General features: G+C 39.5%; 3 protein-coding genes across 3 annotated transcripts in view; 2 read left to right on the top strand and 1 right to left on the bottom strand.

The window, feature by feature from the left end:
- Positions 1-26,544, top strand: part of LOC146463494 (uncharacterized) — a 333,098-nt gene that overhangs the window by 253,481 nt on the left and 53,073 nt on the right. The gene's annotated exons all lie outside the window — the stretch shown is intronic.
- LOC146463498 (uncharacterized) lies at positions 2,901-8,748 on the top strand. Its single transcript, XM_085084324.1, has 2 exons — positions 2,901-2,912; positions 3,507-8,748. The coding sequence occupies exons 1-2, from the start codon at positions 2,901-2,903 to the stop codon at positions 7,536-7,538; spliced, it is 4,044 nt and encodes a 1,347-aa protein (XP_084940450.1). The 3' UTR covers positions 7,539-8,748.
- On the bottom strand, positions 19,080-24,588 carry LOC146463497 (uncharacterized). Its single transcript, XM_085084323.1, has 4 exons — positions 24,545-24,588; positions 21,377-21,563; positions 21,212-21,279; positions 19,080-20,763 (listed from the first exon to the last, which is right to left on the bottom strand). The coding sequence occupies exons 1-4, from the start codon at positions 24,586-24,588 to the stop codon at positions 20,337-20,339; spliced, it is 726 nt and encodes a 241-aa protein (XP_084940449.1). The 3' UTR covers positions 19,080-20,336.

Genomic DNA, 26,544 nt, shown 5'->3' with positions numbered 1-26,544 from the left:
GCATTTGTTTAAACACAATTGTTAAATTGATGCATGTGCATTCTGACCTGTCCTATTCCAAACGCTCTCCTGCACATTACAGTATAGATTAGTTTTGTGAGTCATTCTCAAAGCAATTAATGTGTATGTTATCTTTCTCCATTTTGTCTTTGTAAAATAATTATGTACGTTAATTAATATGTAACTAAATCTTTTTTTTTAAGGTTATTCACCTGCTCAGCTTGGAAGCCATCCTTTAGCAGTAGATTGTAATCCGTTGGGTTTCCCTACCGACACTCAAGCTCACCAAAGAAGTGGATCTGATGGTAGGTGGATTCTGTATAATTTATTCTGCTTTCCCATTGCTGTATATAGTTACAGTGCAACGAACTCAACCGAGGCCACCAAAAAAACCGACAGTTTGAAATTTAAAGAAATGTTCTCTTTTTTGATTGGTTTACAAGCTACCAAAGCCAGACTCCTTTGTTGGAACGTGACCTGTGATTGGCTGATCAATGTTGGGTGGCCCCGGTTGAGTTCGTTGCACTGTAATTGAAAAAGCAATGTTGTCCACTGCAAAGTGTGAATGATTCCACATGATGGAGTCATTGGTGATCTAATCTTTTTCTCATCTATGAGAAATATATAAATTTTAAATTAGTCTGCAGAAATATCCTACATGCTTTTATTAATTTTACTAACTAAATTGGAAATATAAAGGGGGCGAATTATTTAAAAGCCTTGTGGTTTCTCATGGACTTCCGCACCACCTAGTTATGTTATTATGTTATTATTACACTATCTTGTTTTTCTTTTTATCATGGGAAAAAAACTTGACAACTTGAAAACTTGAAATAAGCTCAAACACTTTAAAGGGGAAGTATCATGGGGTTTTTGACCTCTTTTGTTAAAAATGGTGAAATAAGACCTTCACTTTGCTACAAAATAATTATAGAACAACGAGAGGAGAGAAATCAACTCAATTCTTGACAGGAACAACTCGTACTCTGTTCTAGCGCATTTTGGAAACAAAAATACGAAAACTTGAAAAACATTAGCCTAACATTTTTCAAGTTTCAATCCATTCCAACCTACTCTGTCTCTGGCCAGAGGCACTAATCAACAGTTTTTTTGCACTGGGGTGTTAATTTATAACAAAACTAGACAATTATTTTTTGTTTCTGTTGTCAGACAAACATTTTGGGGTTTTGAAATGACATCAAATTTGCGTGATACTTCCCCTTTAAATACTGTTTATAAAGGTTAATAGAGAAATAGAGTAAATATTTGGACAAAGGAGTCATGTCATAAGTACATAAATTATAATAATCTGGGTGAGTGTTGTCCTGAGAAGGACTGTTAGTGGTGACAGACTAACCTAGAGTGACCCTAGTCAGGCCTCTGGCCAGGAATTGACAACAAGGGAACCAATACTAGTAGTCTGCAAGAGTAGACACCTTAGCCGGAAAACAAAAGGCATCTGTTCTCTCATACAAGCTGGTAATATTTGTAAAAGATTGAGTGCATTTTTTTTTCCAAGAAGTGAGTGCTCATATGTTGCCTGAAACAGCCAGCTGCCTAAAACCTTGAACCCAGTCGTTCTATTATCTTGTTTGTTATTTTTCATTTTAGATTCTTTTAGGGAAGAGACACCAGCAAACAACAAAGGTTCATGTTCTAGTGCCCCTCAGACTTCCAAGAGACTCAGACTGTTTACTCTTGTTTGTGGAGGTAACTACCTTTTACTGTAGACGTCCTTAATTTAAATGTATTTATAGAAGCTGAAAAATGTGTTATGTTGGCAGAATATGTAGTCAATAAGATGTTGTATCTTCTGTTTTGCCATGTGGTACTCTTGGAGGAATCGATAATATTGTAGCAGTGGAAGGCTTATTTTTAACTCGTGAATGCGTGCATGCATAATGAGCGAGTTATAATAATGTGGGGGAAATGTCACTCGCTTGTTTCACTGATTACTCAATGGGCTGTAAACCTTCGCCGCATTCCGCCGTTGAAAACTCCTCAAGACCGAGATTGAAGCAAAGGGTCCAGGGTTCAAATCTCCTGAGGTAATGGAGATATTTTTTCCCTTTTATTCGCCTTTGAAAGCCAACCCCTTCAAGGCTCCAAACTATTTTCAAAATTAAAACGTTCTTAAAAAATACAAAACTATTCAAGAAGTTCAATCTCGCTGAGCGGAACGGCTAAAAATCTAAGCGGCGTAGAATACAGAATAAGTGGATAAGTGTCAAACATAGTTAATTGAAGGAACTATGTGTCAAATACGATTTATGTTTCGAGTTCTGGGCCAACCAAATACAATGCGAACAACGTTGTATACCTTTAAGGTCACGTCTCATTCCTGCATGGTGTCCACGAATCATTCATTTCGTATACGCACATTTACGAGTTAAAAATGGCAAGTGTCAAAGAGATTCTGGGATGAGGTTGAAGCTGTGTCCTCTATTGCTTGAAAGCAGCTATGTTGCTGCAAAAACACAAAGCGAAAACTTAATACATGTATCTACACTGCTACTCCCAGACTTATTGAAGGGCAGTGTTAAGAAAAAGTAATGGGATTGCTCTTGTTACTTTAGTTGGTACGTAAGGTATTTAATATTAAATTTTTACAGCGCGTTTTAATAACATGCAGACTCTGATCATTAAATCCCACCTTCTGTCAATCATGATTAAGGAGACAACAACGGGACCCCATAAACACTTAAACTGACAAAATGGATTGGATCGAAATCTGCCAGTCTAAACATCTTGGGTCTTAAGCTGTATGTCTCTGTTTTCTAAGACGTTTTGTGTGATTAGCGGTGGCAGAGAACTGAAAGCATAACAGTGGCTGAGTCTTCAGAGTTTACGTATTATTGAAATGCCAGTTAAACAATCACCATGTTTCCGTGTTTGAGTAGATGCAACGTCTGGTAATGTAACATTTAAATTCGAAGTTGGGAGGTTATTCAGTTTTTATTTTGCACTCAGAACAAATTCGTATATTTTGAGACCAAGCTTGCGCAAATCAAAGTGAAAATTCCTATACAAGCAGTATGTTAATAGTCATGCTCTCAATAAACTGTTTGACGCAGAGAACAACTTTGACTGTGATTGCTGTTTTGTTGTAGGGCAACGTAACCGTGTTGTTAGACTTCTAAAAGCAGAGTATAACAGGCGGTCTCTTTTGAGACCCCTCCTTTTGGAGAGCACCTTGAAGTTACCTCTTGAAGATGTCTACACAAGATTGACAATGTTATCCAGACGAAACACAGACTTTCGGCTTGAAAATAAGGAAGTGTACATGTATGACATCTTCAAAAGCCGTAAAATATCGGAAGATGCTAGAAAGAAAAAGTGGAGATGGATGAAAACTTTAACACGTAAAAAAAAAAAAAAAAAAAAAAGATTCCACAGTGCTGGTAGAGGGAAGCCCAGGAATTGGCAAGACAACTTTCTGCCTTAAAATAGCCTATGATTGGGCAAATGGAAAAATTCCGAAAGGGTGTTCATTTCCTAAATTTAAGATTGTGTTACTTCTAAAATGCCGGGACATTGATGGAGACATAATAAAAGCCATCGATGAACAACTTCTACCTGAAGATGACGACGTCAAGAAAGAGTTAAGGGATTACATCCGGGATATCTATAACCAAGAACAAGTTCTAATAATTTTGGATGGCCTTGATGAGTTACCTGTAGGTGCTGAACATCACGTGGATAGATTGCTTCGCAGACGAATGTTTCCATTCTGCTTTCTTCTGGCGACATCGCGTCAAGAGAGAGGAATAGAATTGAGGCAGAACGTTAACTTTGATGTCCTTTTGCAAATAGAAGGATTTACTGACAAAGATGCCTTTGAGTATATCAGGAAGCACTTCAGACTTTTGGGGCCCGAACATTTGTCAAAAGGAGAGAGGCTTATCAAAGCAATCCAGGAAAACTCTTTCCTCCATGCTTTACCAAACAATCCATTGAATTTGCTACTTCTCTGTGTTGTTTTTGAGGACTATGAGGGAGAACTTCCATCTCGTCGAACTGAGCTCTATCAGATTATTGTTCGATGCATTTTACGAAGATTCTGTGCGAAAAATAAGTTGGAAGCTCCCCGGGATGACGAGGCTCTCGAGAAGGAATTTGAACAGAGTTTACTGGCACTGGGAGAGTTAGCTTGGAAATGCCTGTTAGAAGATCGTCTTTCATTTCGTGAAAGAGAACTTGCAAAATTTGAAGAGATGTATAAAGATCTGGCAGCTCGCATATCAGGTCTCGTTTTCAAGGAAGCAAGTCTGAGAAAGATCAACCCACAGCACGAATACCACTTCTTTCACAAAACATTTGCAGAACACTTGGCCGCAGCATACCTTGCATTTCTGTTATTGAAGAAAGAGGTCAATATCTTCAAAGAGTTTCGGTTGGACTTCCACAACCATATTGTAGTAAAATACCGGCAAGTGTTTCTGTTTTTGTCCGGTATACTGGGTGAGAAAGCGAGTATCCTTTTCAGACAGATTGGTGAGAAGCTGGAGAGTGACAACTGGGACTGGCTCAAGTGCAAAAAGGAGGAGGGAACGTTTTTTACTGAAAGTTTCAGTGAAAGTAGAAATGCTGAACAGGTTGCGATGGCTCTTTGTACCTTCATTCCTTTTCCGTTGACTGTTGAAATTGACATTTACTTTGGACATGAATACAGGGGGCTTTTTATTGTCGCGAAATACTGCAAGACCTTTTCGAATTTGCAACATCCTGAACAGTTAACCGTGAACTTAAGGGGAGAACGTGAACTTAATCGTTCACGTGAACTTTTACGTGAACGTATTGGTGCTTTACTAGAAAACGTTGTGGATTACCTAGCGTCCTGTTCTCATCGACTAGCATCTTTGTGTATTTTAACATGTAGCTTGGCCACAGTGGAGGCACAACGTTTGTTTAATTGTCTGTCTGCAAACTCAACTTTATCGTCATTTACTCTTAAAACATTATACAGCATATCTTCGCGCGAAGCTGTTATTGTTGGTAGAGGATTGGTTGCAAGCAAGGCATTGAAAACTGTAACCTTTGAACTGAAGGAAGAATGGGGCGAGGCTTGGGCAAGCGCTCTTGAAATGGGATTGTCTGCTAATACACCTTTGCAGTCAGTTGTCCTCAAGATTTATGGTTCAATGAGTGACACTGCAGTACTGGCTTTTAAACGAATTCTAGTTCACAAATGCGTGACCTCTGTTGATGTCACGTTATATGGAGGGATACTAGATTCACTAGCAACTACCATTGGGGAAGGACTTGCAGTACAAACCGTTTTAAAGTCTTTTACTCTGACCGTGTATGGAAGATTGAGTCAATCAGCTCTCAACTCCCTAGAAAGAGGCTTGCTACAAAATTGCTCCTTGGATACTTTAGAAGTTAAAGTCTTTGGAGACCTCCCAGAAAGCTGGGCGACTGTTGTTAAAGGTATAATTTCAGAAAACAAGCCAAAGCGAAAGCACATTTTCCACCCGGGTATCAAAGGAAAGATAGCAACTGCTAAGTTAGCTAATCTTTGTCTTGTTTTGCCACAAACTGGTTTTAAAGTAGAACAGTCAGTAAACCTTTGCGGCGAGTTGAGCTATGATGGATCAGAAGCTCTAGATAAGGTCTTGGTAGATTCAACGCCTTTTAGACGCACTGTGAATATCCACGGAAAAGTTGGTTATCGTGTTGCAAACAGCCTCTCAAGTTATTTGAAGTCACACAAGGCCGATTCTTTCGTTACTTTAAATATTCTGGGAGAGTTGACCAGAGGTGGCAAGATTGCTTTTGAAGAGTTAAAAACTAATGGTCAGAACCATTACGTGAAGGTCCATTGCGCGATGTCAAATAATAGCCTTAACGGTCTTGATTTCTGTATTGACGATCCTTCATTATTACCTTCAGTCTTCACCAAAATTAAGGATAGTAGAACAAGCAAACTTGCTCTTACAGTCAATGGCATGAGCGAAACCTTTGCACACGGTCTAGACGACGTATTAACTAACAGCACATCATTAACAGTACTTGCTCTTACAGTCAACAACTTCAGTGGCAAGAGTGGTAGTCGCGTGAATGGTTTGGGTAATGGCCTGGCAAACAACACGTTCTTAACTACCCTTACCCTTACAGCCAACAACTACAGTGGCAAGGATGAAGACTGGATGACCCATTTGGGTCAAGGTTTGGCACAAAACATGTCAGTGACAACACTGACTCTTGCAATCTGCTTTAGTGGGAATAGTAGGACCAGCTTGCCAGTACTGAGAGATATTTTGGCGAAAAACAATTCTCTAACTACACTATCGCTTTTAATCGACAACCGGAGTCCTAAGAGGGGAGAGTGGATCCAAAGCCTGATTGACGGTTTGGCGAAGAACACGTTATTATCAGCACTATCTGTCACTATTCACAACGGTGGGGAGTGGATAGGGAGTCTGGGCGATGCTTTGGCGAAAAACAGGTCCCTAACTTCACTTACTCTTACAGTCAACAACTGTGACAAAGGTGGACTATGGGCGAATGGTCTGTGTGATGGTTTGGAAAGCAATGTTTCATTGACTACATTCAGGCTGACAGTTAATAACTGCCACTCCGGTGTTAGTGGCCTGGTGAAGCGTACGTTTTACACAGTGAAAAAGAACACATCACTGGCTGTTTTTAGTTTTAAACTCAACGCTTATTGTTTTCTTTCTTCGTTTGCTTTCGAAAGCAGTTCGGCAAGGAACAGGTCACTAACTACTCTCTCTGTTACAGTCGACCATTACTCTGTTACAGACGGAAGCTGGATGTTTGGTCTGGGTGACATTGTGGCAAAGTGTATGGCATTAAGCACTCTGACTCTTACAGTCACCAACAACGGTTCCACACGTATTGACTGGATGCTGTATCTGCAGTACATTTTGGCAAAAACTACGTCATTAAGTACACTATCACTCACATTCAACAACTTCGATCATCTCACTGTATACTCGAGAGAGGAGAAACTTGGCAATTCTGCAAGAAACTTGTCGTTGACGACAATGACTCTCCTAATCAACAACTACACTCTTGAGAAAGGAGACTGGATGGAGCATCTAAGCAATGTTTTGGCAAGACTGACGTCATTAACGTCGTTCACTCTTAAAATCAACAACTACAGGGCCGTGGTTGGAGACTGGATGGATCATGTGGGTGGTGGTTTGGAGAAGAGCCCCTCATTAGTTACATTTTCTCTTACAGTCAACAACTATGGTGAAATGAGTGAAGACTGGATGCAGAGTCTAGGAGACAGTGTTGCCAAGAGCAAGTCATTAACAACTCTCAGTATCACAATCAATAGCTGCAGTGAAGTGAGTGTAGGTCAGTTACTGGCACTGTGTAATACTCTGGCAAGAAGTGAGACATTAACTACTCTGAGTTTGACAATCAACGACCACAGTACTACAAGTAGAGGCCTTGGATGTGATCTTAGTAAGTGTTTTGCAGGCTGTAAGTCTCTAACGTCACTTAGTTTAGCGGTAAGCTTGTATGGAGAGGAAGATGCTGAGGTAAGTACTACAGGCACTCCATGAACAAACAAGAAAAATTGTAATTCTTGTAAGTCTAACGTTTGTCTTCAAGGCAAACGTTAGACTTGAATTAAACAAGGCTGGTTTTATGCCACACAAATGATTGATCTGAAAACTTATTCACGGTCTGGAAAATTAACACAAGCTTTTGTTTTACATTGCTTTTACAAGTGTACTCTTTTAAGGACAACAGATTGTTCAATGTCTTGCTGTGAGATATGTGAGTGTCACCAACGGAACAATTTACGCCAGTGTAAGCATAGGAACATGAAAGAGAAACTAGCAATCCGAAGGTCACGAGCTCGACTCCTGTTGGGAGAACTTGGATTTTCTTTTTTCCGAGTGTGCCTGTGCTACTGACTTAAAAATTACCTTCAGATTTCAGTCCTAATACAAAAATTGAGTTTAATGATGATTTTAGCTCTGAGCGGTCCTTTGTGTGGTGTTTAACAAGACAGTTGCGTAACAAAGTGCACGTTAACACTAAAAGTCTAAAGTGGAGGCTTTTAACTTACTGAGAAACTCCTTCAACCGTTTAAGCCTCAATATTAAATTCCAGATTCTCCTCATTGGTGTCAATTAACTTCGACGATCATTGCCCTTGTGAGGAATGTGTGTAAAGATAAGACAGAAATACCCGTCACACTGAAGAAAGTCACTGTTTTCCAGTTTACTGTTTAACGTCTTTCTTCCGTCTTTAACCCAACCAACCGTCGCTAGAAAAAGTGTACTGTTACAGAAGCCAAATGAAGTTTGCTCAATCAAGCACGTGTGTTGAAAAAAAAAAAACAAACGTTTTCCCAATATGGCCATAAAATCTGAACACGTGATAGTTCTGGAATGTCTATCGTGAATTGCATGACGTGTGTCACGAATCAAAATTTTCACAAAATGTAAGCTGGAAAGTAAACTACAACCTCACCTTCATGACCTGTGTGTTTGATCCTTTACCCATATTCCAAAACGAAATGAGAAGCTAATCTCCACTGGGGCTTAAGGAAGGTGCCTACTTTTGTTACTGCGCATACGTTCTGCGCATCTCGAGATACTCTGATTTCCTATGGGTGGTGCCCACTAATAGAGGGATATTTTTGCGCGGTTTAAAACTTTGCGGAGAAAGCAGAAGTTAGCAAGTGCTGTTAGTATCAAAAAAAAAAAAAAATGGGAGTAACCATGCATTTTTCAAGATCTAAGATCTGTTTTTCCTTTTCTTTTTCGTTACCAAAAGCACTTGATAAGTTCTGCTTTGTCCGCATAGTTTTAAACCGTGCGAAAATATCCCTGTGTTGGTAGGCACCACCCATTTGAAAACCGAGTATCTCGAGATGCGCGGAACGTATGCGCAGTAACAAAAGTAGGCGCCGTCCTTAACGGGTTCAAATGTTTCTCATGTGCAGAAATACACGCACGTCCGTGATAAATAATGCCAGACGTAAAACAACAGCGATCGTTTTTCTGTGTAATTCAGTTTTTGACCTTTCCCAGTCTAAATTTCGCTTGAATAGGAAGTGCTAATTACAATTTTGAGGTCCTGGCCAGCTAAATGACTACTTGAAACACAAGAGGCCTTGGTACACTCTGTGGTATTTTACTTGAAGCTGGCGTGCAACACAGCTGGAGGAAAACTTCATGAGGGATGCTACACTGTTCAAATGTGGAAAGTTATGACAATGTCAAAGTTGCTGTGATTATACGAGCCAATAGCGTTTTATAATGGTAATTGAACTGAGTGAAGTGCACTTTAGTCTGAAATCATACGCGTGATTTCAAAATCGAACGAGCGCGCAGCGCGAGTTGGATTTGAAATCACAAGTATGATTTCAGACCAAAATTGCACGACACAAAGTTCAATTACCACTTTATTACACCTATTTTGAAATCACAGAGTATCATTGTCAATATTAATGTTCTATTTTTGTTACTTCATTTCCATTTTGATGGGCTAAAGAAAGGATGCTATTTAGAGCAAAAAATGGTGCAATTTGGGAATAAATCGCACTGTTGAGAGCCAAACAGATGCAAGGATCACCAGTGATTTCAAAATGGGTGTAATAAATGTTAATATCTTGCTATATCGAGAACAAGCTCCCTTAACAGAAAGGGGATACTCTTTTGTCTGTTTTGTCTGTACAAAATTTGGGCATTGATTGCAGGGTAATTTTGACGGTTGTTGTTAACTTGTAGCTCGTGTCAAGGAACTTAAGTGCAACATTTTAGTTCAAGACTTTATCTTTTAGTGCAACACTTTTGTTTTGTTCTGTTTGTTTGCTTGGTGGTTGGGGGGGGGGGGGGGGAGTGGTTTGATTCGGGCGGAGGAAACTGTATTCAAAACATTCAAAACATCCCTCATGGACTTTCCTCACAATATAGTTGTACGCTAGCTTCACCGTCGATTGATGTGCCACGTGTGGTCGGCATAATATGTGACAACTTTGTTTGAATTCTTACTGCAGCTGCACTAACAAAGCTCTAAATAACTCGGAACCAGCTTGTAATTGGGTAATAATGCGAGGAATATCGTTAAACAAAGCTACAATACGACCCTTCGACCCTTTCAACCAGAAACCAAGGCTTATCGTTGATTTCTCAGGCCGTAAAGCCCTGGTCAAACGGCGCATGATAGTCGATGATAGTTGATGATAGTCAAAACTATCATCAACTGTTATCAGCTATCACTGAGCAGATGGTCAAACGACCCAAAGAAACTAGTAATCGCCGAGGATAGTTCACCGCCGAGTGTAAACACTACAAACATGGCGTCGCGTTAAGTTACAAAACTTGGAACGGATAAATTTTTCGCGGCGTAAGAGGGCGGCAGCCTGCTTCGTTTTCCTTCTGTTGTTGGAAGAACTAACGGAAAATGAATCTAGAGAGCGTTGGTAGAGAAAACAGCTGACCGAAAAGCTGTGGCCGACTATCATGCGCGTGGTCAAACGCGAAAAACTATCATCAACTATCATGAAGAATTTGAACACGCGCAAAGGGAATGATAGTCGATTATAACGCGTGATAGTTGGTGGTCAAACGAGCGCGCAAATTTTAAGTATCATCGACTATCATCAACTATTATTGAGTTTTATGTGCCGGTTTGACCGGGGCTTAAGGATTATGAGACGTTCAGCGCACCGTGCTGGGTATAAGCTGCAGCCTGAGATAAAATCTGATGAAACGTTTGCTGTCAGATGTGAGGCACGTTTGTAGGAAATGTGTTGGGCTCGTGTTGGACTCGACCTGAGTCTTTCTAGCGGTTCTGGAGCAGCTGAGCTGGATTCAATTCCTGTTGGAGGGTTGGAAAACGTTGCGTACCAACGCCTGCTAATGGATACACGAAGAATTCTTTCATTCCAGAGAGCGTTTATAATCAAAATTCAAGAAAAATTTCAAATGTAAATTTGTAAGAATACTGGAAAAGAAACAAGACGTCAGAAAAGTACGGCACAGTAGCTTCCATTTGAATTGTCACACTTTAGGATTTCATACACAGACTCAAGAGTTAGAATCACCTTGTACAGCATAATAAACAGCACCACAGGAAAGTTCTGCTCGGTAACATTCATTTGAATGGTCACAATTGAAGATTTCATCCACAGACTCAAAACTTAGAACCAACTTGTACAGTATAATAAACAGCACCACAGGATAGTACTGCTCAGTAGCTTTCATTTGAATGGTCACAATTGAAGATTTCATCCACAGACTCAAAACTTAGAACCAACTTGTACAGCATAATAAACAGCACCACAGGAAAGTATTGCTCAGTACCTTTCATTTGAATGGTCACACTTTTAGGATTTCGTCCCCGAAATCAAAAGTTAGAACCACCTTGTACATCATAATAACAAACGTTTGCAATATTCACACTTGAGGTTTTCATCCATCGACTAAAACGTGAAAGCTAAATCGCACGATTCGTGGTCTGGCATAGGAAAGGATTCCAGAGAAGTTTCGATGAATTTGAAACCATGTGCTAAGGTGCACATGTGATGAAGTACTTCAAAACTTAGCGAAAAACACTTTATCTCGGTCTGCAGCCGATACTCAGTCTGAAGTCTGCAGCGTAAGGGTGAGTCGATATTTATGCCACATAGTCGATACCTGGAAGTGTTCAAGTATCGATACTTGTGAACGACACAGGTTGTGTTTTGATGCCGTTAAACTGACAACTTCAAAGAAGCGTGATGTGTATTCCACATAACGTTGGAGGAATTTGAATTCTTACTGCTCTCAAGCATAACCTTTTTTTGCGGAAGAATTTTACTGTTCTCTTGGCAGCACAGCAACTTGAGCGTTCTCTCCTCGTTTAAGCCTGGATTCTACCGACGGTAATGACGTCATAGTACATGTCTGGAGCAAAGACGTCACAGTATCGATATGAAAAAGTGCCAAGTATCGGGAAATATCTCACGAATATCGTATCGCATGTGAAGCTGGTATCGGCTCACTGTTACCTGCAGACTACCGAAGTATTAATTGAGAATGAAAGTCCGTTGTCATGGTAATAATGTGAATTTGCTGTTTGGGTGACTGTGGGGTTTCTCTCGTCTCATGATTCCCAAATGGATCGGTTTGTTGAAGGAATTACCTTTTAAGTGTAAGTAATGTAAATAGCTCTTGAAGACCGTGAACGTCAGAGCAGCTGAATTGTATTTGAACATTTTAGAATCAGAAGACACAAATCGAGAAGGTTTTGTCTTCTTTCTATGATCCTTGTACTGACAAATCTCCTGTAATTCAAATACGGGGAAAAATTGTTTCTTGCCAAATGTTATTGCTTTCATTAAGCAAAGTGTAACCAACGTGAACATTATTTCATGCTATGTCGTGCTGTACAAACCAAAGACATGGTATAAGTTTTGTAGTTAGGTAGATAGCAATTGTACAGCCGTACATATTTCTAACAGGGTGCATTTGGTACCTCAATTGTACATAGACGTTAAGGCAGATTTAACATTTCTAGAATCAGAAGACACAAATCGAGAAGTTTTTTGTCTTTTTTCTTGAATCCTTGTGCTGTTAAATCTCCTGTAATTCAGGGTACGGCATGTAAGTTTTGTAGTTAGGTAGATAGCAATTGTACAGCCGTAAATTTTCTAACAGGATGCATTTGGTACCTCAATTGTACATAGACGTTAAGGCAGATTTAACATTTTAAAATCAGACGACACAAATCGAGAAGGTTTTGTCTTCTTTCTATAATCCTTGTACTGATAAATCTGTAATTCAAGTACCGGGAAAAACGTTTTCTTGCCAAATGTTATCGCTTTCATTAAGTAAGTTAAACTAACGTGAACATTATTTCATGCTATGTCGTGCTGTACAAACCAAAGACATGGTATAAGTTTTGTAGTTAGGTAGATAGCAATTGTACAACCGTATATATTTCTAACAGGGTGGATTTGGTACCTCAATTGTACATAGACATGAACTTGAAAGGTAAAGCAGATTTAACATTTTAGAATCAGAAGACACAGATTGAGAAGATTTTGTCTTTTTTCTATAATCCTTATTCAATCTCTTGTAACGCAATTCCAGGGTTGAATGTTTTGTGCCTAGTGACTTTAATCGAGTAAATTACAAGAGACGAATATAAGATTGACTCCGAGTAACGAATTCGGAGTAAAATGTAATATTAGAATTTTATTAAAACATTTGAAGTTTAAATGCTTGAGTATGATATCTGTATTTGATTTACAGATCAACGTGAAATGTTCCTAAAATACCAATTGGTCCATCAGAACATAAGCGTAGGGAACAAAGAAACTCCTCAATTGAAGGAATTTGTACATATCTGCTGTTTGATTTACAAAGATCAACATAGAATTTCTCCTTTTTAAACTCATTAATAATTCATTTAGAGAAAACAAATCACATCACCACAATGAAGGAGATTTGGAAATGTGATCTTGAGTATCTTACAATTTAGTGAACGGGTGCTTTGAATGTCTTCATAAGCTATTAATGGTTTGAGAAGTTACATCAAACACACGAGTGTTTGATGCGATTTCTAAACACCTCGAATAGTTGGCTGAAAAAGCGAGGCGTACTTCTCGTTGTTTGAAAATCGTATGAAACACTCTTCCTTGTGTTTGATATATTACTCACAATACCAACACATTTCACAGCAGGGAGATGGTGACGATACGAAATTCATCAACCAGGGCGCATTTTCTCCATGTGCCAGCTTAGAATTAACCTTAAAAGAGATGAATGGACACCCAGCGAGAACAACATGTGATACACTTTTGTTTTTGGTGATGTTTTTGTTAATTGTCAATTGCAAGTTTTTTTTCGTTTGTTTAGGTTTTCCTTTGTTAAGCTCTGATTGGTTAAAATAAAGTCGCACCATTTTCTCCACCGATTAGAAATGAAACCAAGCCACAGGAATATCCCGCGCGCGCCTCTTTTAGTTTAATGGAATATTTCAAATTTTGATTTGTTTATTCTGTTTTGTGTAAAAGGAAAGGCACTTGAAAATATTTTTTTTTTTGGAAAATATGAATTGAAAGTGCCCCGTTTGATCTTAATACTCCGAAATGGTGCTCGGACATGGGCCCTTGTATTAACGGACTTTTTATTGGTGCAATGGCGAGAAGCGGAGCATTGCGACAGCAAAGGACGTGGATCACTGTGCCGGGCACGGGCCTTAATTGATACTCACAGGCCGTTTTATCTTCGTGCCCTGAAATGGTACTCGGACATGGGCCTTGTATTAACGGACCTTTTTATTGGTGCAATGGCGACAAGCGAAGCATTGCGACGGCAAAGGACGTGGATCACTTGTGCCGGGCACGGGTCTTAAGGTTACACTATACCTTTAGAGGTGTCTCGAGTCCAAGGGATGTAGCGCGTCCGGTTTAAAACATAGATACCTGAACCCTTGGATCAAATTAAAGCTTATAAAGCTGGCTATCAAACTATACCAAGAATTTTGAAAGAAAATTAATTGCCGATATTTAGCACTGTTTTCTCGAATCAAGTTTTTCACTTGGAGGCGACACTTTTAAGGCCAAAAATCAAAGGGAATTTGTTCGTTTGCTTTCAAACTTGGACAGTAGCTTGTTTAACATATAACAACTTTTGTACAATCACTTCACATTTTTTATCCTATTTAGAAAATATTCTGCAACTTTTCTTTGCGATTGAATATAGCAAAACGCAGACACGTTTTTTTTTTAGCGCTTTGGGTCCGGAAACTGAGGAGCAAATTAAATTAGCGAAAAACAAAATTCGCTTTGACTTGTAGCTTTCAAAAAGTGATTCGGACGCTTGCATTTAGAGGTCGTGAAAAACTCGGCAATTTATTTTATTGTAAAATTATTGGTGTGGTTTGATAGCCGGCTCTATAAGCTTTAATTTGATGTAGGGGGTTGGATATCTCCAGTTTAAACTGGACGCAAGACACTTCTGAAGGTATACGGTAACTGTTGATACTCGTAGGCCGTTTGATCTTGGTGCCCCTGCCTTAGCACCAGTAATGTTAATACTTGTCCGCCATTCCAGGGTACGGGCGCCAGTCTGCGCACAATTTGCTGGCGGCACCAACTTTTCCTGCGCCTCGGTCTTTAAATTAACACATTACAAAATGGTGAACAGAAAAGAAAGGTTTTTTCTTAATACCTTCAAAAAACATTTTTGCTACAAATGGAGTTTCCCTTCGCTGTCTCGCAGAATTCAACTTTCGCTCACGCAAACTTCCTATAGTACACAATTGGTAAAACGAATCCTCAATAACTCGAATTTCTCCTGCTTTGCGCTTTTACAGAATGCAATCGCTGATAACTTGAACTTTTCGTACATACATACACTTTATTGAGCATCCCTGGAAAGGGTTTTTCAGCATCAATATAAAATAATTACAAATGAAGAGGAAACCTAAAAAAAAAATAATAATAAAATGATGTCGTTGTAGGTGGGATTATTTTCACGGGTTCAAATTATTAAGATTCAACTGTGCAAAAATTCATCAGGGAAGCTTTAAGGACAAACTCAAGTTATGTTGCTTTTGTTTGTATCTCAGTCTTTTCTGAAAACTGAAGAAAACGATTCTTCACAAATTCGCATTTTCTGCTGAAGCGCTTGGAGCTGACTTAATTTGTTTTTTGTACCATGAAGGAACTCGGAGCATTACTGCTTTCCTGTAGATGGCACACTCGTCCATCGCCAAGCAGTTATTGCCCCCAGGAATTATTCGCCAGTAATCATACACCTCGCCAGAGAGAGACAATATCAATTTGAGTTTCTTGTGTAAAGAAACAACTCGACAATTTCACGACTAAACTATCCTTGAACCACAGTCCCTAAAGCGACCGTAAATGCGCCGACTATCCTCTACTTAACAACGCCTCCAGTATCTGAAACGAAATAAAAGGTTCCTATCTTGTACACGAACCGTTCCTACCTCAAAGGGTTTTGAAGCTTTTGAAGAAACATTGTATGAATTTGATAGCTCTCATGGGTTAGAATTAATACGTACCACCATCATTATTAATCGGCCCACACCCAAACGGAAGGTAGAACTTCTTTGTAAATGTCGCCGTCAGCCACTGCAACAGAGAGATCTTAGTTAACAAGAACAGTGTATACATCAGGGTGTGTTAATTAAGAACCAGGAATTACACTGCAACTTCGGAGAAGGGGATTGGGTGAGGGGTCTGGAGAAGAAATTGTGAATGATCTTAAACATTTCCGGACTCGAAGATTGATGTTTTTGGCCCCTTATATTTGGGGGTCTCCCCTTCCACCACCCCCCAGCCCCACCCCACCCCCAACGTCTCCACTTCTTCTCCAGCTTCCTGCCGCTCTACGACCGAAACTGGTTTTCAGAGCAAAATGTCTGATACTTGGTCACCTTTTGACCAGCACACTGGACTTGGGAAGTTTTGCTGGGAGGGAAACGTGCTGCGTCTAAGATGAGTTTTGAACTGCAAGAAGGAGGTTAGTATGGCATCCATTTTTAGTTTAGCTTCTTTTGCTGTTTAGCTATAGCACTTACTGTTCAACATTTCAAAGTTATACACAAGTATTAGTTCTACTGCACTAAAGTAAGCTTGAGCGACAAATGGTGCCAACTGACTGACCGAGAGAGAACTTTACATACTTGGCTCTTTCTAGAATCAAGATCTTAGATCCAAGGTATTTAAAGTAAGAAATATGATTTAATGTCTTCCCAGCCATTGAGCTCATACGTGGTTTTGATGTAACCCCGAGGTATTCAGACTTGGAATTTTCACAATTCAGAGCGCCATAGCCACCCTCACAGACGCGGGATTTCTGATACATTCTGATAGGAGAATTTTTAGTAAATTCACACTAGCCTCCTTGCCACGTTTAAATGGATGTCCCCCAGTTTTTCGTTCATCCATTGTGGAATAAGTCAACATTTATAATGAAGTTCAAATTCCTTCACATGTAAACACAAACCAAGTTTTCCATGGTTTCAAACCCAACAAAAATCAAGCCAAAATTCTCAGTTTCCACCCAATTACAGCAGGGTGTGATATCACTTGGTTGGCCCTTAATTTGTTCCGGGAGAGGAGGGGGGTGGGGGAGGGGGAGTCGCTGCCAATAATACACAGGGTAAGATGTTATACTAATGTATGGGGGGTACGGCATCGGAATTTGTACACTCGTGTTCCCCCGATCAGATAAGGGATCTAAGCAGTCACGACGGGGATCGCAACGAGCACTTTAGAAAACCAAATGGTTACTGATTTAACAAAACAATGGTTCAAGCGTTATTTATTGTGTTACATTTCTTTGGCGTTGTCAGGTCTGAAGAATTGCAACGAGAAATGGTGAAATTTCAAGGTTTTAAGGAAAACGTCAATACACGACGGTCGACATTTAGACTTCGAGTAATTTCTTATTTTCCTTAGGGACAGTAAAGCGAGGAAAACACGCAAACACGCTCTGAAACCGCTTTCCACGAGAGGACGCGGCTCCTCGCGTGTGAACATTTTCGCGTGTAATCACGTGTTTCGTCCGTTTTACTATCCCTAAGTGAACTGGTCATAACAAGTTTCTTCGAAGTGGACTCACCTTGTCTGGGGGGGGGGGGGGGTGGGGTTATCGAAGAAACCACCTATCTCATGAACACTGCTGAAAAAAATTTATTGGCTTTAAAATTTGAGTTGACACAGAAATATTCAGCTAGCAAGAGTCAGCATTGCTAGATAAACAAGAAAAGTGCGGTTTGAATCTGCTGGATACAAGGGTGGCTATGCAATAAAGACACCATCTTTTGAGGTAGAGGAAGGGATGCACAGGCAGAGTCCACCATCTATTTTGTGGTTTGCCGGTGGGGCCTGTTGGAATATCGGTAAGTTTGATCTCTCCCCTTAAAGAAATTAATAGAGTGCTCAGAAGATTGCTCGAAGTCCTGTGAATTTTGATGAACTTCAAACCTGTCACAACAAATTCTACTCGATCCTAGATAGTAAGGTGAATAATTCCGAAGTAGAATTAAACGTCATTTTAATTTCTACTTAACGTACTTATATAAACGTACTTTTACAATTTAATTTCTATTAAAAAAAACGTAGTTATAACTTATTCACACCATCTTAACGTATTTAATTAACCAGGTTTAAAAAAATGAAAATAATTGACATAATACTGAAAAAGGGAATCTTACATATGTTAACTAAACTTTTATTATGCTAAATTTGAAGTAGAAAATCATAAGCAAGCAACTTCTATGAATATTACGATTTTTGAACCGTGTTTAATTGGAAAGTTGTTCAACATGTTTTTTAGTTTGTTATAAACAGAGCATAAGTGATTATTTTCTTTGCGTTCCCGTCGTCTATGATATGTTGTTGTTATGTGACGTGCTGTCCACTTTTCATAGAAAGCAAGCATTCGTCTTTTTCTTCCCCTCAGTTTATTTCGTTTGTTTGTTTCTCACCCAACAGAACAATTTACCATAATACAACTCCCCCAGAACACACAGAAACTATTACGTTGGAGGCAAACAAAAGAAGCTGCTCGCAGTTTGGATGTTTCTCGCCGAATTTTCTAAGTTACGAGTTCTAAATCAATGAACTTAGACGAAAGATGAAGCTGGGCGGGGAAAAGGTTTTTAAGGACGGTGCCGGCCTACTTTTGCTACCACGCATATGTTCTGCGTATCTCGAGATACTCGGGTTTCCTATAGGCGGGGCCAACTAATACAGGGTTATTTGTGCGCGGTTTAAAACTAAGCGGAGAAAGTAGAACTCAGCAAGTGCTCTTGGTATCCGAAATGAAAATTGGAGGTAAACAAGCATTTTCAAAGATAGTAAAGCTTCAATTTCAGTTCAGGTGGTATAAAAAAAACATACATTGCTTTGTATTTTACGGCTTTTTAGAATAATTGTTGCTTACTTACCTCAAAAAATGCGTCTTTGCCCCCCCCCCCCCCCCCATTACAAGAGAGGGCTTACCCTGAAAGACATACTCGTTATAGGAAAACAATAACTGAACATGGCTAAAAACACGCGAGTGGGAGTCGCGCAGGCCTATCTTCTTTCCTTTTTACTCTGAGCCCGCAAAAAGTCTGCAAAACGTAGCTAAACTTTAATCTGAGCCCTCGTTTTAGTTTCGGCCTTCCATGCCAAATCACAAAACAGTCTGAATATACCACTGTCGTCCGATTTACCCAATAAAATTGTCATCGTATCAAATTTTTAAAATTTCTATTAGTTGCGTGAACCATTTTATAAAAGTAATAAAAAAGAATGGTGTAGCATTGCGCTATTTTCGATTGAGTGATACAGTCATTCCACTACTTTAGCTAAACGACCCGTGTGCAGCTACATAATAGTTTTTTTATTTTTTCAGTACTAGTTGCGAAAGTGACTGTTTACTGTGTGGTGAAGCATGCACCAAAGCACATGCATGGCAAGTTACATTTGTCACTCAATTGAAATTGAAAACCGGCCCGATTAAAAGAAATACAGTCGAACCTCCCTTTACGACCACCTCTCGTAAGCGTCCACCTCTCATTAGTGACCACTTTTCCAAAATACCAAACGTTTTCGAGTCAAATCACTATAGATGGAACCCTTCGTAGGCGACCACCTCTCGTAAGCGACCACCTCTCGTAAGCGACCACTTTTAGAGATGATTGTTAATAATTTTCAATTGATTTTAACCGCCAGTAGGCGACCACTTTACGCACAATCTGCTGTATCTCTCACGGGCGGAAATCGAAAAATCTGTCGTTGTAACATATTGGCTGCATCATTACAGCAGACGCCGTAAACGATAAATCTCACAGTCGGTACTATCGGAAGTGTTTTCCGATATAGCTTAGCATTGAAACAATTGATAAAATACACATGCACTATACTTCACACTGAAATAACATTTAATCCATACATTTCCCTGTATTTTTTCCCGCGAACCATTTTTAGTAGCATTTCACGCCTGGCTCGCTATACAGACAAATGTATGGAAATTTCAAAACACGGCTGGACGCTTTCTGGCACAGCTACATCCCTCCAATTTTTTTCTTAAAATCATTTTCCTAGTGCCAAAAGTTTCCAATTCATGAATTTTTCAGAAGCGATGTTTTATGAAAATTATTTGACATCCGGGATTTCCATACAAACACTGTTATTTCAAGCCTGTTTGCCTACTTGTCAAAATGGCGTCGAAAACCGTGATAAGGCCTATTACCATATGTAAATTACCCGAGATTTAGACCCCTGTGGTCTGACCTCTGGTAAGCGACCACCTCCCGTAAGCGACCACATATCCTTGACATTATGGGTAGTCGCTTATGGGAGGTTCGACTGTAGGACTCAATAGCAGATGATTTCATTCTTCCTCCTCCTCATCGAAGCGACGCAAGATTTCGCCAGTGACAAAGGCTAAACAATTAGCTGCCATTTTTGTCGTCTGCCCTGTACCCTCTCTTCTGTTCCACCCCAGATGCGTTGGAAAGCGTCTGATAAGATCTTCCTCTAAAGCATTTCCTAGAACTTCCGAAGCACTCAACCGTGCATTTATATTCTGCTGAAAGCTGTTATCACTTTTCGTCTTTGTAGTTACATCCAGGAAAGCAGCCAGTCCCTTTCCGCCACCTCGGCTGAGATCCTTTGCAACGCCCTTGCTTTCTTTCACTGCCTTGTTAATGATCGATTGGAGTTCCCCTTTCTTTTCCAATTCATCTAGCATGGTTTTCCCCTTCCTTTTCGCCACTTCCTCCTCCTCCTCCTCCTCTTCTGTTTCATCGGTATCAAAACTGCGGTGACCGAATCACAGTAAGTAACGTGTTTTTTAAACAACTCCTCACTATTACTGCTGCTACTACTACCACTACCACTACCACTACCACTACCACTACCACTACCACTACCACTACCACTACTAGTACTACTACTGCTGCTACTACTACTGCTACTGCTACTGCTACTGCTACTGCTGCTGCTACTGCTACTGCTACTGCTACTACTACTACTACTACTGCTACTGCTACTACTACTACTGCTACTGCTACTACTACTACTACTACTACTACTACTAATAATAATAATAATAATAATAATAGTAATAATAATAATAATAATAATAATACATCGTTTATTTCATTTGCTAAGGAAAAAAATTATCACTTTATAGACAAGTCAGGATAAACAAATTAGTGTCAATGTACTGCATGTTATGGAAGTGAATGTTATTCAATCGCTTACCGAGTTTCTTCTCTCTTTATGGCCTTTGACTTGTACGCCAATTCAAACTCCGATGATCGGTATTTCCTCTGTGTAAATAATTCCAACGTTGAACAAAAATTAGTTGTTGTCACTTACAGATAACAACATGAAGAATCTCATCCTAATCAGGACGTGTCAAATTACCTTGATTTGAGATCGACGTCTTAACGTCATTCCTTCCCGTTTTAGTTCGTCTCTTTCGGACTGATTCGTCATGATTTCCACATCAACACTTTCTTCTTGAAACTCTGGATCTTGCTGTTCACTAGTTGTCTCCCTTTCACTATTTCTTGGCTTTGTGTCCTTTCCCTCAAATTTGTTTTCTTGTTTCCTGACATATTGAAAAAGTAATTATCAGAACAGTGCAATGAAAATTCATGATTTCAAGGACATGCGATTTATAGTTGCTCTTATCCATTAAAAAAACTCCTTAGCAGACGAGTAAGGGGCCAGTTTACTTGCAGGCCTGTCATTTCTATTATTATCGCCTATTTATCTACATACAAAAAAGTTATAACTAGTTTATTGACCTCATTTATTCACTCACTCAATAATTTTATACCAATTGTATTAGAAGTTATTGTATGATCTTTTAGTTGATTAGTTGTTATGATTAGTTATTCTAGTAGATATCACTAAACCTTTATTGTAATTAACAAGACCAATACCTCCCTTTAGAGAGTAAGGCGTAATAAAGATGTACTGTTAGCCGTTACTGTTACTCACTCACTCACTCACCCACTCACTCACTCACCCACCCACCCACTCACTAACTTACTCACTCACGCACTCACTCACTCACTCACTCACTCACTCACTCACTCACTCACTCACTCACTCACTCACTCACTCACTCACTCACTCACTCACTCACTCACTCACTCACTCGCTCACTCACTCACTCACTCTACGGCCTCGAATTTATTTGCAACGTCCAGTTTGATAGGGTACTGATTAGCAGGTACGTTTAACTTCCCGGCGGGGAAACTCCCATATAAAAGTGACAGGGGTGATCGTCGCACATTATGTAGGGTAGGTAAAGGTAACAGAGTTCTGTTTTGTGGGTGTGGTCCAAACAAATTTTTTGGCCCCTAAGAGATAACAAATCAGTTGACTTCCTCTCATATGTTTCGGCTCAATACCCGGCTAAAAGGGTAACACTATACCTCTGACGAAAGTAATTTCAGATTTTACCACCCTAACGGGTACCAAACCGCACATTTTTAACCTCTAAAAGCTATGACGATCATCCCCGTTACTTTTATACGGGAGTCCCCCAACCCGGAGGCTAAACTGTCTCTTTAAACAGTATGTGATCCTGAGTAGCTAATCCTGTTCTGTAAAATAAATCGTAGTGTTCACTTTTAAATTTGTGTCTGGGGATAAGATAGAATATATGCAACATTCATAGAGTAATTAAAACCAAAAAATGTGATTTTAATGTTATCACTTGTCAGATGATGACAACAGAAGCTAATTAGGGTGTCTGGCCTTGGCGATGACCCCCAAGGTTTCTTTTACTTGAGAAGAGGGTTGAAATCCATGGAACGCAAAAATATGTTGAAATATTATTTATGTGAAGATTCTAATCCAAAACAGAACATGTTAATGCTAACGAGAAATTTAACGGAACCGTTTTAGTCAAAGCATGTTGTTAAACCTCAGAGTGAGGCCCTCTTGAACTGGGAGACTTTTCTTAATTTTGAACCATCAGTGATTATCTTTCACGCAAGGCTTGTGAAACACACAGGAGTCACCTTGAACCGTTCAAGGTAGAACGGCATTGTTTAAATGCGGCAAAGCACTTACCGTCATCTCATGGGGCTCTGTTTAAAACAAGAGAGGATCTTTCCCTTCCGAAATCTTAGCTGAGTTCACCGCCAATTCAAGATTTGCAACGTTTGTACAAACAGACTATCAGATAAAATTCCCCCCTAAACCTCACGTGAGATATGTATTTCGTAATTTTTATGTGTTTAATTCCCCGTGTTTAAGAACCGTAAACGTAAAGATTTATTGATAGCTTAATCCGTAAAATTAATAGGAATTTGTGGTGCCCAGTCCTCTGGTTCATGTGGCGGTGGTTTTGTGGTTCATCCTACGGTGGTTCATCCCATGGTGGTTCATGTCACGGTGGTTCATGCTGCGGTGGGTGAACGTTGCAACCTTATATGCCACTTTGGGCATTTTAAGTCACTTTGAACAGCTAAAAAATGGTTTTTTACCTCTTTAGCTCTATTCTTTTTTGTGCGTTTCGGAATAAGGGTATAACCACCTACCAATTCATGAAAAAAAAATTTTTAGTTCATATGCACTTTAGATAAGTATACTATAGCCCACTTTGAAAATGAGTGATGGCCTGGGTTGAGAGTAGCTGCCCAAGTGATTGTGGGATTGTTTGGGGGGACGCAAAACCCCAAATCTTCTCACAATCGCTTGCATGGGCAGCTACTCTCGACCCAGGCCATCACTCTTTTTCAAAGTGGGCTATTACAGTCAATCCACTTCACGTGTGACGGGTATTGTTGAAATCTGAATTGAGGTTTGGAATTTACATGTCAGTTTTGAACATCACCAATGAGATTTCAGAGTTCCCATAGAAATTTCCCTAGTTTATTGTCCATATAAAGCTATGAATTTTTCTTTAAATTACAGCATTTAGTATTTCAAGAATTAAGCAATTATAATTTATTGTTTTCCAAGTTCTTTGATTTTTATTTTTTTCAGTTAATGCTTCTTGTTTGGAAAGATTTCCAGCGAAATGGTCAACATTACATCCAAATGCCAGACATTACCAAGAGGAGTTTGGATATTCATTTCATTCTTGGAAATACTCATAACGCATGACGTGGATTGACTGTAATGATTGATTTGAGAAACCTCTGCTCATTTCAAATTGCCATCCCAAGTTTGACATCAGTCTAGCTGTGCACTAACATTTCTTTGTTTGAGTTTGTTCTTCTCTTGATTTTTTTAGCAAACTTCCAGTGCATCTGTCTGTTCACGAATATGTTAAAGTGTTGGTCGATCAAGATGTACGTGTGTACTTGGAGCCTTGGAGGAGCTGGATTTGGTAAATTTAACATTGATATCAGCAATTTCTCTTACTATTAGCTGACGGTGATATGTCAGCAATATATTTACTGTGAGTTCAATGTTGTTGTAAGGATGATAGGGAAGTCTGAATTACAACTATATACAAGCAAAGCATTAATTTTGACCTTGCATTTGTGATGTGAGTTAAGAAGAAACTAAAAAGTTAACAACTGCATTACTAAGTGGACTAGGTTAGGTGCTTGAGACATCCAGGACCTTCCACTGTTGGCAGCCAGCTCCTGGATAAAGACGGCTTCCATGGCTGGCAAATCCTGGCAACCCAACCATGAGCCCCCAATTTTAATTAATTAAAATGAAATCATTAATTTTTTTCAATTTTGTTATATTTCCTATTTTAATTTTGATTGATTAACAGTTTGATGGATTGTTAAATTACTTAATACCCGTATCTTATAGGAGGTGAGTGTTTTTAACAATGACGTCAAGAACTGAAGACGGCACCAGTGACCCACCGGAGGTGGATGTTCCTCTCCTAAAGAACAAGAATCTTCCCAAGAGATCAGTGGATTGGCAACTTGTAAAACTCCCCATCGATTTTTTGTTACTAACAGTGACAGACTGTGCATTTTTAGCTTGCCTTTCTCATTTGAATGCTGGTTTCTTTAAAAGTTATCACAAAACACTTGGTCTTGTGTACTTTGGAGATATTGGTGGCGATGAGATGAGGCAGAAAATTGCAGTAATTAAATGCAGCAAGGGTTCCTCCAGTATTCAAGGACCTGTAATTGTAGTACCAAATGCTGTGAAGATCTTAAGACCCAAAGCTGTGTTCAGTGTGGGTTTCTGTAGTGCCTTAGATGGCGAAAAATTGCAGCTGGGAGACGTTGTTGTCTCAGAAAAGTTGATAGCCTATGCCCCCTAGCAAGGTCACTCAGGATGGAATCGAAGAATGTGGCATTAGTGTTCCCTTAAGAAAGCATCTTGCAAAACTAGTACAGAATGCAAATGAAGGCTGGGAGGCACCTTTGAAAGACCCAGAAAAACTAGAGGTAGAGGTGCACCGGGATGGTGTGTTCCTGAGTGGCCCAGAGGAAGTTGATAACAAAGAAAGACGTGATCAACTCATCAAACGATTTCCCCAAGCAGTTGCAATTGAATTGGAAGGAGAAGGTAAGTCGTCATGGTTCAAATAACTGATAGCTCAAATGAATTGTTTGTCACACCATTTTGCAGCATACAATGTAGGTGTTGGTCAGATGTTTCAACCAATAAAGTGCTGATCTTTATCAGGCGATGGTGTCAATTGTTGCAACTTAAACATTGAAACGTGCAAACAATACCTAGGCTACAGAGTGGTGAGACAAGCAATTTATTTGAGCTGGCTTGTGGTCCTACATGTATGGCATGTACATTCTTGTAACTTCAACTTGCAGACTGATTTAGTATTGTCTCGCAAATAATGGATATTCTATAATTGAAGGGCTGGGAGCATAACCGACCTATGTCGAATTTCTGCCCGTTTTTCGATGTAGCTCGGATTTGTCCAAACTTTTGCATGTGAACTGCAATTCGATTGAAAACAATTGTCCAGTATTTTTTCACGGCGATTTGTGTTTCGTATAATGCCATTGAGAAATTTTACCATCTTGTAAAGATATATCGGTAAAATTATAGACACTGGATGACCAAAAGGACAATGCACTGAGTATTAAATACTTGTAGTCAAAATTATACACTCGTCTTTGAAACACGGCACACGAAAGCGGTCTTTTTCACGGGAGCAACGAAAAGAATGCTGTCACGCTTTTATTTGATTCTGTTACAAACTACTACGTACGTGACAGGAATGTCAGAAATGTAAACAGTTACATTCTCCAAGAGAAAATGTGTCCATTTCCTGGCGTAAAATCCAGCTTTGTCCTGTTTGTCGACATATCACTCTTGATAACGCAAAATACTAGCATCCTACACGATTAACAGGAAGACATGTAGCCATTTTAACGATTAACAACGATTAACAACGACTAACGGCAGTTCTATTTAAAGGTACTGACTATCTATTCTTTTCACGAGCAGTCGGTGTTAACCGTTGAATATCTATCCTAATCATACTTTTATTGACTCATTGCCTTGAAATTGTCAAGTTAATCGTTACATACCGAATTTCAAGCCTGGCAAACCACAACTAAGGCTTGCAAAACACCTTGCACATGGCGGGATTTGTCTCTGATGCTCCAGCAGGATTTGATAATCGA

This window comes from Pavona decussata, unplaced genomic scaffold (assembly GCF_977016875.1).
Source record: "Pavona decussata unplaced genomic scaffold, jaPavDecu1.1 SCAFFOLD_175, whole genome shotgun sequence".
In the NCBI taxonomy this organism is placed as follows: domain Eukaryota; kingdom Metazoa; phylum Cnidaria; class Anthozoa; order Scleractinia; family Agariciidae; genus Pavona; species Pavona decussata.
Note: the sequence above shows the minus strand (reverse complement) of the source record. Positions and strands in the feature narration are given on the sequence as shown.

Bases quoted from the DNA above. Each gene is read 5' to 3' on its own strand.
- LOC146463497 (XM_085084323.1), bottom strand. From the start codon at position 24,588: ATGGAAGCCGTCTTTATCCAGGAGCTGGCTGCCAACAGTGGAAG. The intron at 21,564-24,544 runs GTCCTGGATGTC...TCAATATGTCAG, and splicing joins CTGGCTGCCAACAGTGGAAG to GAAACAAGAAAACAAATTTG. The intron at 20,764-21,211 runs GTAAGCGATTGA...CGGTCACCGCAG, and splicing joins ATAAAGAGAGAAGAAACTCG to TTTTGATACCGATGAAACAG.